The sequence below is a fragment of the Lepidothrix coronata genome, unplaced genomic scaffold, assembly GCF_001604755.1.
Source record: "Lepidothrix coronata isolate B3197 unplaced genomic scaffold, Lepidothrix_coronata-1.0 Scaffold34, whole genome shotgun sequence".
NCBI classification, from domain to species: domain Eukaryota; kingdom Metazoa; phylum Chordata; class Aves; order Passeriformes; family Pipridae; genus Lepidothrix; species Lepidothrix coronata.
The window spans coordinates 3,808,443-3,822,156 of NW_016690214.1; the positions used below are offsets into that span (position 1 = coordinate 3,808,443).

Sequence of the window (13,714 nt, forward strand, 5' to 3'; positions counted from 1 at the left end):
AATGATTCATCTAGAAAATCACCTAGCAGCTGTAACAGACTGAGGATGCACCAGCCAGTGTATTTTCTTTAGCCTAACTCACCCATAACACAGCATATGAACTGTTCAAAGTTCTCTCTTACTGCTTCAAATAAAGTTTCTACAAGTTTCATTTATTTTGTCCTATCCAAGATGGACTACACAACATCTGAATAAACACATTCCATCTGCAGTTTTACTACAGCTGACTACAGGAATGTAATTCCCAAATACTGCTGTATTTAGCAAGGAGAAGTGGGACAGAATAATCAAATTAGAACATGATATACCACACTGATGCTAATGCCAAAGAGTGATCACTTGTGTCTCCAAACAGACTGTGTGAGATGAGTCCCAACTGGCCGAGTAGTGGAAGATAAAGGACAGAACAAAAATATTTATACAGGAGAATGTAAATGCAGCATCACTGTCACTGTGACCATCCATGGACCAAGTTGGCTGTGGGGCTAATGGTGCTGAACAGGCTGTTTCAAAGACACACTGCAACCAGCTTGTAGAGTAACAGCCCTGAAAAGGACACTTTAGGAACAGAGAAGCAATTAGAAAAGCACCTTAACCAGGCTGGTTCTAGCAGCCTTTATAATTGCGTTTGAAAATGACTGTGGTAGGCATTATCAAATCTACTGACTGCAGCTTGCAGATGGAATTATTCCAGCTGTCTCTTAGGCTTGGATGAGTCACAGCATTTTCAAACTGCCACAGCCCTAGTCAGAACAGTATCTACCTATAAACCCACTGCATTAGGCCATTCATACTAACACACCTCTAGTCCTGCAGGTATATCCAACATAGTTCTGCCTACCTCAATCACCAGTCATAAAGAAAAAAATCCCCCCCAAGCAGTGACCAAATGACATTTGTTCCTCCATAAGAGCTGAAACTGCTCTTTAACTACCAAATGTATTATACAGCAAATGCCAAAACCAGGTTCAGAGAAAGCTTGTGAGGGTGAACTCTGCTCTATTCAAATTCTTACTGTTCCTTCATTGCTGTGGGCCAGATAAATTATTCCTTTCCTGAATCCCTCCTGGACAAACCATTAATATATCCGAGACTTCAGAACTGACACACACAGATTGTGCTGCCATACATCAGAATATTTACAGGATAAGAGACACAACGTGACCGTGAAGAAGTGCTCTGAGATTTCCATCTTGCCTCTGTACACAGACATTCTCCTTCTGTTGTGGCTTTGAAAGAGACTTCTAGATTTCTTTCTCTGGCTTAGAAAAGGCAGATTGTTATAGGAAGCCAAAACTGCTCTTGTTGAAGCAGCAGTGGTAAATTATTGATTTTTAACGCAGATTTGTTTCTATGAAAATGATCTTCAACTGATGGTGAGCAAAATAAGTCAGTGGCTGTCAGGCTACCTATGCAGTCAAAGCCTGCAGCTGCAGAGGATAAAATACAAGTGTTGGGCTGTTTTCTCTTGACTGACCCAGCATCTGTAAAAAATCTTATTAATATTTAGAACGACTCACTCTAATGGATTTGCCAAGTGCCATTTCCCTTATCTGGAAATGACACACTGCATGAAATCCAAATGGACAAAGTATGTCACTGCTAATCAGATACACACAGCAGGACTTGAACTCCTTTCAAAGCAACTCATTTCTTACAGCATCTGCTGGACAGGTGACCTACCTTTGTGATGATCTAGAGCTGTGACACACCAGTGACAAAGTGTCTGGTGAGATAAAAGGAATCCTCCTTGATATTAAAGGATATCTGCTTTTTGCTGTTTGCATTTGAATGGACACTATTTAAAGGCCTGTCTCCATGGGCAAGTATTTTATTCTAACAAGTTTAGATCTGGCATAGCCCCTAAAATCAACAAATCGCTAACACCAGCCTTGGAGAAACCATCCTTTCTCCTCATAACCCATCTCTCTGCCGACTGAAAAACCTGCAGAAGCTGAAACAAAGCAGGACAAGAAACAGATGTCTCAGGCCTATGACTGAGCACAAGCTCTAGGCAAAGTGAATCAATGTCCCACTTGATAAAGAAGTGTAAGAACAACACTCAGTTGTGCTTTCTGGAGAGACCACCTCAACTCTTTTCCTCTAGCAAGCCCTACAGTATTACTTGTTTAGGCATAATGCAAAATATTGTATATAACAGGATTGAGGACTACAAGCCAATCCAAATTGCTGCCATGGTTTAACCCCAGCCAGAAAACAAGCACCACAAAGCTGTTCCTGAGAAAATCTGAAGGGTAAAAGTGAGAAAACACATGTGTTGAGATAAAGGCAGTTTAATAGGAAAGCAAATGCTGCACACACAAGCCAATCAAAACAAGGAATTCATTCAGCACTTCCCATGGGCAGGCAGGTGTTCATCCATCCAAGGAAAGCAGGGCTCCATCACATGTGGCAGTTACTTGGGAAGAAACACCATCATTCCAAATGTCCCCCCGTCCTTCTTCTTCCCCCAGCTTTCCCTGCTGAGCCTGGCACCACATGGTCTGGGATATCCCCTGGGTCAGCTGGGGTCAGCTGTCCTGGCTGTGCCCCCTCCCAGCTCTTTGTGCCCCTCAGCCTTCCTGCTGGGTGAGGAGCAAAGAGGCCTTGATGCTGTGACAACACTGCTCAGTGACACTAAAACACCCCTGTTATCAACGCTGTCCCCAGCACAAATCCAAACACAGCCCAGAATATCTACTATGAGGAAAACAAACTCTATCCCAGCCCAAACCAGCACACTGCCCAGGCTCAAACATGCTGATTTGCTTGGCAAGTTACTTAAAAATATTCCAAGAATGCAGATATTCACACTTACACACTTCCAGCACCCTCCTCTTGTTCATCTAAAAGCCAAAACAGAAAAGATGTGATTCTCAAGCAGTGACATCAGTGTGATGCTGAAGAGAGATCAATTAGACCTATTTATTCCAACAAATGTTTAAAAAAATAAATCTGGATTTGCATTGCTAAAGTTCTCTAGAATACAGTTCAAGGAGAGAACACAAAAAAGGAAAGCACTTATTAGGTGCCAATACTGCAGCTGCTGGGTGACTGCATATGTGTTTACACAGGATTATGCCTCAGTCCTTGCTGAGCCAATGCTCTCAGGCATTTCATGACAGTTTCAGTTGCTGAAGTAATTGGAGGGCTGCTATTTATTTAGGATTCTGAGAGCTGGAACGAGCTGTTGTGCCTCCTGTCAGACACCAATAAACAGCAGCGGCTTTGAGCTCCGTAGCAGAAGTCAAATGATGTCTGACCAAGTCTCTTCTTAACTAGTATATAAAAAAAAAATGTTTCAAAATAATAGGTCTCTGCAAGACTTAAAAAAAAAAATCTTTAAAAAATATAGATCAAGATTTTATATACCCTTCTTTTAAACACTGCTATTATCTCTCAGAACTATGCTATTATTGTTCATATAATGCTCCTTTCCACTCTCCAGGCTAAAGCCAGAAGGTTTAAGTGGCTTCTGTCCATTAGGACTCTTTCCTGTACAAGAAGAGGGTATTAACAGGGCTCCTGCTTCCAGGAAAGCAGGAATTCCTGCTGGATATGCTTTAGGTGTTAAGGCTAAAGGCAAAGTTTGAGTAATAGTTATTAAAGAGAATGAAAACAAGAAACAAATGGCCACATGAAAAAGGTCAAATCCTCCTCTGGGGGGTGTTTTTCTATCTCCATAACACAGGAAACCTGAAGAATCCTGGATCCTAATTCAGGCCCCCCAGCAAGATGAGATGGACTGTGATTCCTCTGGGGCAGGTCCTCTATCCTGTTGTCTCCATGTGTTCAGCTTGTAATCCAGCCAGGTGACTCAAGCAGAGGCCTCAGGACAAAGGAAGGAACATTCCACGGCCTCAAGAAGCAGATCAGCTCTCAGAGAGGAACACAAAGCAAATCAGGGGTCAAATCAGTTTTAGTCTTGGTGTGTGAACAGAGAAGGGAGCATTCAGGGAAGGGCAAGAGCACAAAATCCTTCCAAGTCAAAGGATCAGAGTTAGTTCTTTATGACAGTGGACTTCCCTCTGAGAGAGTCGTTTTTGAACAGTATTAAGGCAGCAAATCACAGCTTAAAAATTCAAAAGCAACAACTCATTCAAGGAAAAAAATGCCTTTCCATGAGTGCTTGTGCACTTTATCACGAGATCAGAGAGGTTGTGTGTCCAAACAGCCATTGCTCCTTCTTCGGCTCCAGATTCTGGACTCACTCCTCAGGAGCCCTGGGGCTGGGCAGGAAGCCAGGCCAGCTGGGCTCCCCTTCCCTACAGCTGCTGCTGGGTCACCATCCTGAGCATTTTCAGTGCCATCTCCCCTTGGTCAGAAGGTACCTGGCACAGAGGTAAGCACACAATAAGCAGCTGCTCTAAGGAAGCAGAGAGCAGGCACAAACCTTCTGCAGTTTCCTTGCTGATAATGGTGCCCCCCTGCCCCAAGAAGGTCATTATTTACCATGTGCCCAGCCTTGAGAATCCAGAAGAAAGCAAAGTTCTCATAGGCCTTGTAGAAAGCAGCTGTTTGGGTGGAATCTGGAGACACATACAGTGCCTTCCACCTTTTCTGGCTGAACTGGTCCAAACAGGGCCATTTCAGTTTCCGGATCCATGCTTCCTGGCCTGCAGGAGATGAGAGATATGTTTGATTACAGATGCTGACACAACAACTTGGGAGTCTAGTTCAGCTGGATGCCCACTGTACGAGGTACCAATACAGCAGAGTGAGCAAAAAGTCTCTGTGAGCTCAGGTTCTAAAAACAATTTTGCTATGCCTAGGAAAATAATCCAGGCTGGTTCAGGACAGGCTGAAACAAATCAGCGGAGGGAGAAGGGGAAAGCAAACACTGAAGGTGTGTATGAAGTGGACTTATGATTGCACCTGTTAAACATCTGCCTCTTGGAGGCTCTGCTGCCCTAGAAATTCCAATGTTATTTTGTTTTACTCCTCAAACACCTGAATGTCCTGCCGTGGAGAAGGATCAGCCACACCAAGCCCCCATCTCAGAAATCAAGAAACACTGTGTCTCTGTTTGTTAGACACTCACTGAGAAGAGCCTGGAAAGGTTGTTTTCAGGTGCTGCTAGAGAAGGTGACAAGACAGAAAAAAGACCAATTCCAGGACACCAAGGGTGCCAAACCTTTAGCCCACCTCTGAACTACTGGAAGAATTTACATCTTAACTGCAGCTCCATTTTAGCTCAAAATATGATAAACTGGAGCACCACTAACTGTTAATCTGTTTTGATGGCCTAAATACTGTTTCCTGGATTTATTGATTGCTGTATTGTTCATGAAGGCCATCTGAATACCTAAGTGGGCAGAGACAGACAAAGAGTAAAGCCTTTCACAACACAGGAAGGTGTTGGGTGGTCTGTGATTGCAGATTATTTAACTCAAAAGAAAAGGTGAGTGGAAAGGAGCAGGGCAGTCTTGTAGCAGGAAGCACTGCAGGAGTACTTGGCCTCCCTCCCAAACTGCCACTGGACCAAATCTGCATCTTGCAAGCAGTGAGGGACAAACAAAGCCCAAGATGTGCAGGAGCCTACATGTTACTGAGGGCAGGTGTGATCACTCTTCAACTGCACCTCCCTCATTAATTACAACATTCTTCATTTATGAACAAGCACACACACAAACACACAGATATATGCATCTATCAGAAGAGTTAAGTGAATTATTGACTTCACTGAAACAAGCAATTACTAAAGTTTCAGATGCACTTCTCAACAGAATAATGGAGGTAAAGGATTTGCCTCTCTCAGAGGGATATAAGCAAAACATACTAAAAGCTGCTCATTTATGACTGCAGTATTTAAACGTTGCCAGTTAGAAGATTTGCATAGGAGACTGGAGAAATCCAGGTACCAATATCCTGGCAACTTCACATTCTACTCATCACTCATACTTCTGTTCCCAACCCCAGCCAAGAAGTTCCTTACCCATGGTGTCAACAATGAGATCCAGCTGCCCATTATAGACTGTGACATTAACATTGGCTGCCAAAAGCTGATCAACAACATCAATGACAGGTTTCATGAAGTCCTCAGCCATGTTCTCAAAGACCTGTCTGGACTGACCTGGTTGGAACAGGAAAGACAAATTTTAACTGATCCTCAAAGGATGTCATCCCCAAGCTGGTAGAGAAGCACAGGTTAAAGGTTCTGAAATGCAGTTCACAGCAGCATAAAAACCAGTCCTAGCCCCAAGTGGCAGCCAGTGATTTATCAGTCTGAGGAACCAAAGGGGACCAGAAAGCAGCCAGTCTCCCGCTGGAGCTCACAGACAGCCCTGTAGCTCCTGGCTCCTATTTACACACACAAGGTGCTGGCATCCCTCAGTCCTTTCAGCCTTCCTTTCTGTTTTACACCCTCTCCTCCACACAATGCATCATTGCATGATACCAGACTTCTGGCAGAGAAAAAGTGATGGCAATTTCAGCAAGATTGCATGAAAGACAAAAACCAACTGCTGAGATACAGCGGATCTTCTGCCTCCCTCCCCTTGTACTTTTAATTACTTGGCTAAAGACAGATACAAGCAGCAGAATTGGAACCAGAACCACATCTGCCCTATGACATCTTCATTTCTGAGAATAAGTCCCCTTCTTAGCCCTTAGGATAATGAGATTGTGACCAATTGCCAGAGCATCTTCCTACAGGCTGCAATGCTCTGAACAGCAGTGATGGACTCATTAGGTGCACGGGAATGTACCTCCCCATTTCACACAGTCAGGAATAATCTTCAGCTTCTTTCTGACGGGGCCATTCATCAGTTCATCCAGGCTGCCCTGGTGCATGTTTCTGACATGGCGCTGGTAAAGTCGCGCTGGAAAAAGAGAGAACCCTTTGATCAGTGGCACAACTGAGACAGTCACCCTGCACAGATAATTTTCAGTGCCACAGTCACGGCCAACAAACTCTGCTCTAATGAAAATGCAACACCACAGAGAGAGATTTGCTTCCTTTTACTAGAAACCACTGAACTCTACCCTTACTTAGGTCAGGGGATGATGTGGGAGGAACCCAACCATCCATGTCTACTTTTGGCTAACACAGCATTTTCTTTCAGGAGCTTGGCTTCTGCTTTAGCCACTTGGTACAGACAAGGCTTCTCAAATGACCAGTTATTTTTGAGCTGCAATGTTTTACTTTTGGGAGTTAATTTCACCTTCCCTGATGAAGCCAAGAGAAAGAGATAAAAAGCCTGAAAGAAACTACTCTACGCGTGTGTTTTTCACACTGATGCTCAAACATCATGGAGCAAAAGAGTCTAATCAGACTATTTATACTGATGAGACATTTCTGTGTCCTAGCTTGAAGACAGAAATGAAAGACAACAAGAGGAAGTAACTTAAAGGTCATAAAATGTGTTGCAATTATACTGAGTGCTTCCTTGCTGTAATTTGTGCAGGATGTACAGGTGGAGGTGTAATCCACGGGGTTGTTCCACATTCCTATCTGTCTCTATTTATGCAAGAGCAAACAAGTTCTGCTCAGGAGAATATCAACATCCATTTTAAGGATGTGCTAAATTGAGGCTCTTTCCACTATCAGAGCTGAAGGTATGAATGCAAACATAGGGCCTCAGAAGCTCAAGTATTTAAATACAACTTACTGAGATAGAGATTTTCTTGTTCATCTGATTTCATTTCTGGAACATCCTTAGTCATGATGTTATAGAAGTTCACATTGTCTGTGTTCTGAAAACACAAGATAATTTCAGTAACATAACCATTTCTCAGATATGAGGAACAGACTATTCTGAAAAAAAGAGATAAGTGAATCCTAAATAAAGGACCCTGTGACCTGCCACTTTACCAGCACTTCAGGAAGATACTTTGGAAAAACTCAGGTCCTACAAGAGCAAGAAAAGGAATTGGCTCCAGATCAGCCTTTCTGTTTGAGGCAGCCAGAGTGCTACCTGTACTAAAGAATGAGATGTTAAAAAAAATGAGATTTTGGAGCAACCTTTCAACAGGAGAGACAAGAGCAAAACTTTACCAACCTTTTAAGTTGGAACTTGCTAAGTAACAAGATGTGACTCACAGTAACAGGACATAACTTGAAGTTCCTTTGCATCCTGTGCACCTATTGCAGTTCTTCAAGTAGAGATCTGTGCTTAACTTGAAATTTGTGTCTTGCTGGATGCAGCTTTCAATACTCAAAGTTTTCAAGGAGATATAGCTCATTTAATTTGAAACTGGATTCTCTGGAAATCAACAGGACTACTTGCATGCTAAATATTAAGCATCTATTTAAGTGACTGCCAGGTTGAAACCTTGATGCAATACAAACCCATGAGAGCTGCCCTACCCACTGCCTCTCTTAATCACACAGTGGTGCACAGCAAACAAACAGCTCCTTTACATCAGCACCGAGATAAAATAAATACTGGCAAAAACGACTGGGCAGAATTCCTGCCAACCCAGAGCTCATAGAAAGGATAACCCGAAATCATGTGCCTCCCCAGGCACCAGTTAGTTACTCATGTTGGTCAAAGATCTCACCTCTTCAATGACACCTTCAGCCTTGCCCCAGAGCTCAGTGGCCAGCCCATACTGATTTTTATTTATTGCATCCATTATTTCTTTGGCAACAGCAGTCACCTCTGCTAGGCCGTTATCATCAAGGAGAGACTGGAAAGCAAACACAAAAGAGGACAGCTTTAATTGTGATTTCACATTCATTTACTGCCAACAGCCTCCACGCTTTCGAGGTTCTCTTCTGGGTAAGAGGTAACCTTCAAATTCTGCATTCATTTACACTGTATGGCAGCACAAGTGATCAGGTGAGGACCAAGAGTTTAAGAAGGTACTTACAGTGCTGTAAAGGTAGGGCCCCCAAGACAGCACAGAGTCTAAAGAAACAGAACAGATTTCAAACATGGAACTTTCTGATTTACTATTTAACTTACTTTCCTTTTATTGTGGCAACACTGACCGTGACAAAAATCTATGGAGGTAAATTAATCAGTAAAAAAGTACTGTCAGCTCAGTTTAGCCCTAAGGTTATTACCACAGAGCAGGTTCTTTACAAATCCTGCAACATCATTAACCCCCTAAAGCATTCATCAGTGACATCTATTCACTTAAGGCAGGGATGGCATTTTTGACTTTAGGTGCTTGTGGAATGATTAAAGGAATCAACAAAACAACAACAAATCACCCACAGTCTGAGGATTTTAAACATACCCAAGGGAGAAATCCACGAGTCTCCAAGAGCAGTCCCCATAAAATTGCACTTTATGGTCCCTTTTTGAACAGCCTGGGTAAATAACACAAAAAACAAAACCAAACAAACCCACGACTTTTAGTTATAGATTCATGACTCCAGAATCAGTTTTCTTTAAGTGAAAAAGATAAGTACCCCTGTGAATTGGGCAACAGGGACAGTGTATTCCAGAAAATACAAGAACTTGTAGAAGACTACATTTTAAAGCGAGAAGCAAACTACATCCTCCAACTACTTACCCTGTGCAGCTCTAAAGCAATGCCAGCAGCCATTTTACCTCCATAAGATTCAGAAAATATGTAGAATGGGATGGTCTGGGGAGAGAAAAGCCACACAAGGAACTCGTTGGGCAGAGGGCAGAAGATACCTGCAACCACAGCTCACAGAAGCCAGGCACTGGCTGTTCACCTCTCACTACCAAACACTCAGTATTTTTCTTATGCTTCTCAGATCACTCAACAGACAACAATCCACCCCAATGCTTATCTAACTAACCCCAAATTCAAGATACAACTCTGAATTGTGGGGAATAAGAGGCAGTGATTATACTTGCACTGAGTCCCACCAACCCCTACCTAGCAGCAAACACTGCCCATCTGGAAATATGTTCATTAATTCTTTTTCAGTTCTATTTAAAAGCAAAGAAAAAGCAAATGCTAAACGAGAATTCAATTCACTTACCTGGAATTCTGTTCTACATGAGAAGAATTCCTCAAGGAAAACCATCATATCAGAAACTACCATGGAAAGGTTTCTGGCAAACAAGCTACAATCATCCACATAGCTGAATCCAGTGCCCACAGGATTGTCCACAAACAAGATACTGGCTGCCTGCAACTGTACAAGCAGAAAGAAGGTTTGTATGAAACCACAGCTCAGCCCCAGCAAAAAACTTAAGTTTTGATGGCACAAATGATTAACTGAGGCAGCAAATCTCTGGAGCTGAAAGAACTTGCAGAAAGATTAGGTGAAAGACCAAAAGAGAGAAATGGTGCAGGTGACACTTGTCTGTCAGAATGTAAAACAAAGAAAAAGGTTTCCTTCTACAGAAAAGTCTTCTCTTTTGGGTTGTTTTTGGGTTGCTGGGATTTTGTGAGATTGCTGTAGTGAATGCTATTGTTGGATAGTTACAACTGTAAAAATAAAATCAGATCAGCACAGAGAGCTCTCATGGCTCAAAGCAGCAAAGCTCACCAATACAGAAGTACAACATAAGGTCTTTCAAACTGCCCAATCTGCAACAAGAAATGCACCCAAAAAACCCCACTGATCCAGGGCAGGTCACCCACATGATGTGGGGAACTCCAAAGTACTACAGACTGTTTGTAGCTCAGAGCACAAATACATTTCATTAATTGAACTTCCACCTTCATAGGCAGCTGTAATTTGTTTTCCCTTCAAGGCCACACTGGACCTGTAATTACAAGCCATACATTTTACACTGCCATCCATCCAGAAAAAGCTCTATGACTGCACACAATGAAGCTGTGATCTGAAATAACACTTTCTACAATTTCCCTGCTCTCTGCTTCCCAGATAACTGCACTTTACAAATTCATGGAAGCCCAGACATATTCCAGCAAATTAAATTAATAGGTGCAGTCTTCAGCTCTAAACAAGGTTACTCCTATGAGCCAATTTATTAACCACACTATTTTAAGATGAAATATTATAGTTCTACTGAACTTCACATGAAAACTGTTCTGTGTGTTTTTGCATAGCAATCATCTGCTTACACAAGCAAACAAACATTTGCAATCAATAATTAGAAGCTTAACTCTCTACTGTACCCAGGTTGTATTTCTTGGTTTCATTTCTTTGTCTAATGGACCGATCTCTTCAAAGTTCCCAAATCCACAACCTGAAGATCCTGGACCTCCCTGTGGGGAAAAACCAAATGACAAAGAAGTTAAAAGGCAGCATGGCACACGACAGATAGGAGAAAAGTAAAAGTGAGCCAGTAAGTAGAACGACAGATTGTAAATTTTGAAAAATGGCTTTTGCACTACACGTTAATTTGCAGAGCAGGCTCTGTTCCTCATCTTTCATTATGTTCACACATCCCATTTCTGAAAGCAAGAATGAAACAGAGAAGCAGTCACTTGGGAGATCATCTGATGAGCTGCATGCTAAGTGGGCAGTTTCAGAACCTTGTTCCCTGAATAACCAATGCAGAAGTCAGTGATCTGCAGGGGTTTGCAAGTCATTAGTTTAACCAGCATGTACAGCCTGTGCATTTCACCCTGATGAAATAACCCAGAAAGAAAAAGACCAAATCCTCAAAGTGATTATATTCAACATTAACTTCTGAAATGTACTGCTGGAGGTGACTGTGGAGAACATGCCACTGCCTTTATCAAACTGGGATAGTATGGGACCAATCTATAAACAGTCTCTCTTGTTTCCATTTTAAATCTCTGATTATTTTATCTCCTCTCTCTCTCTGAACATTGTTTAGACTGCAAGCTCTCCAGGAAAGGAGCTGTGACATTACAATGCACAAAAATCACTACTGTTGGGTGAAAGATAAGAAAAACTTTTGTTTCTGTAATTGAACTTGATGGAGGGTGAGCAGCTGGGGACACCCCACAACTGCAGGATGTCATCATCATTGTTTCTTCCCAACCTGAACACCTCATTCACAAGGTGAGTCATTTAGAATTTTCAACCCTATTTCTGTAGGGCTGCAAGATACCAATCAAACTGAACCACAGATGGAAAGAACTGTCACTGAGGTGTCTTTCAGCAAACCTTACCTGAAGCCACAAGACGAGAGGTAGTTCTGTGAAGTCTTTGGTTGGGTTATTTGCATAGTAGAGCCACCAGAACATGTGGGCCTTACTCCGAACCTGCACATATCCCCACAGCTCTTTGGGCTCTTGGGACTGCCTCAGAACTACACCTTGGGGGGAAATAAAAATGAAAATCAGCCAGGTAAAAAGACTCAGCTTTGGGCTTTCCACTACACTTGTTCCAAATCATTACATTTCAGTCTTGGGTGTGGTAATTAGAAGTGCTTCCATTAAAAAAAAAAATTACTATAAGAAACCTACTTATACTTACACCCCCACCCACGGCTGAGTTATCATCAATGAATGAAGCTAAGTGTGTAATTAAGCACTTCCTTATCAGAGCCCTTAGAGCTGCCGCTGGAACAACAGCCCAATCACTGGGATAATTTGTACTATCAGGAAACACTTAAAGTCTTTCCAAGGCCTGAGCTGAACGCACAGCCCCACTGGACAGGATGGAATAACTCACACCAGCTTCAGGGTCCCCAGGGCTCACAGAATATTCGGAGCTGGGAGGGACCCACAGGGACCATCGAGTCCGACTCTGAAGTGAGTGGCCCGTGAGACCTTGGCGTTATCAGCACCGTGTTCTGACCAGCTGAGCCATCTCCAACACTCTGATCTGAGTGTCGGGAGAGACCAAGTCACTCTACAGTCCCCAAGGACAGCCAGTGCAGGACAAACAGAGGGCCGCTTTTAAATGACTCCAAGATCTAATCCTAGAGTTAATGAAATCAGTATAGTCTGGTCACCTTAAGCAATCACTCTATTGCCCACGAAGGACAGGCACTCTCCCAGCACAGACCTTTGAAACTCCATCCCTTATCTCCTGGGTCAGGGCAGAAGGCAGCAGCGCACTGGAGAAGCAGCAACACGGCTCTCCCACGCCGCAGTGCCCGGGCTTTGCTGCTGCCGCTGCCTCCTTCTCCCCGTCCCTCCCGGCCGCCACCCCCGGCAGGGCAGCGGCACCGCCCGGGGCTCAGCCCGGGGCCTGCGCGGCAGCGGCCGCTGGACACGCTGTGCCCGGAGGCTGTCGTTCCTATCCTGTGGCATCCCATCCCATCCCATCCCATCCCGCCCCGTACCTGCCGTCCCCGCCGCCAGCAGCAGCAGCAGCAGCGTGCACAGCACACACAGCACACACAGCGCGCTCCCGGCCCGGCGCGGCCCCATCGCTCCCTCAGCTCCCGCGGGTCACGCGCGCGAGGCCCCGCCCCGCCGGCGGCCCCGCCCCCCGCGCCCGCCCCGCCTCCTCCCCCAGCCCCTCCCCGGCCATGATGGCGGCTGCCGGCGGCGGCCCCGTGCGGCTGCGGCTGCAGTTCGACCACCCTCCGCCGGCCAGCCCGGGCTGCGCGCTGTGCTGGCTGCTGCTGGAGCCGGGCCAGGCGCGCCTCGTCACCGACCTGCTCAGCCTCATCCGGCACCGCTTCGGCTTCAGCCGCCGCGCCCGCCTCAGCCTCTTCCTGCAGGGGGCGCTGCTGCCGCCCGCCGAGAGCGCGCGCCTGGTGCGCGACAACGACTCGCTGCGGTACGGGCGGGAATGGGATGGGAATGGGATAGGGGAATGGGATGGGAATGGGATAGGGGGAATGGGATAGCGGGAATGGGATGGGAATGGGATGGGAATGGGATAGGAATGGGATAGGGAATGGGATAGGGAATGGGATAGGGAATGGGATAGGGAATGGGATGGGAT

The 13,714-nt window shown here is 44.6% G+C and overlaps 2 protein-coding genes across 3 annotated transcripts in view; one reads left to right on the plus strand and one right to left on the minus strand.

The window, feature by feature from the left end:
* Positions 1-2,276: 2,276 nt before the first annotated feature.
* SCPEP1 (serine carboxypeptidase 1) overlaps positions 2,277-13,714 on the minus strand; it is an 18,607-nt gene continuing 7,169 nt past the window's right edge. Inside the window, exons 1-13 of one of the 2 annotated variants that reach the window (XM_017812090.1) lie at positions 13,104-13,209; positions 11,983-12,128; positions 11,017-11,106; positions 9,908-10,063; positions 9,466-9,540; positions 9,187-9,259; positions 8,815-8,852; positions 8,503-8,631; positions 7,611-7,695; positions 6,708-6,821; positions 5,936-6,073; positions 4,453-4,616; positions 2,277-4,331 (exon numbers count right to left, since the gene is read on the minus strand). In XM_017812090.1, the coding sequence (XP_017667579.1) occupies positions 4,266-4,331; positions 4,453-4,616; positions 5,936-6,073; positions 6,708-6,821; positions 7,611-7,695; positions 8,503-8,631; positions 8,815-8,852; positions 9,187-9,259; positions 9,466-9,540; positions 9,908-10,063; positions 11,017-11,106; positions 11,983-12,128; positions 13,104-13,191 (1,362 nt within the window). In that variant the 5' untranslated portion in view covers positions 13,192-13,209 and the 3' untranslated portion in view covers positions 2,277-4,265. Of the gene's footprint in view, positions 4,332-4,452; positions 4,617-5,935; positions 6,074-6,707; positions 6,822-7,610; positions 7,696-8,502; positions 8,632-8,814; positions 8,853-9,186; positions 9,260-9,465; positions 9,541-9,907; positions 10,064-11,016; positions 11,107-11,982; positions 12,129-13,103; positions 13,210-13,714 lie in introns of those variants that run through there. The other variant, XM_017812091.1, reaches the window with a different exon arrangement.
* COIL (coilin) overlaps positions 13,296-13,714 on the plus strand; it is a 4,898-nt gene continuing 4,479 nt past the window's right edge. The window contains exon 1 of the mRNA XM_017812089.1: positions 13,296-13,546. Within this exon, the coding sequence (XP_017667578.1) occupies positions 13,296-13,546 (251 nt within the window). The remainder of the gene's footprint in view (positions 13,547-13,714) is intronic.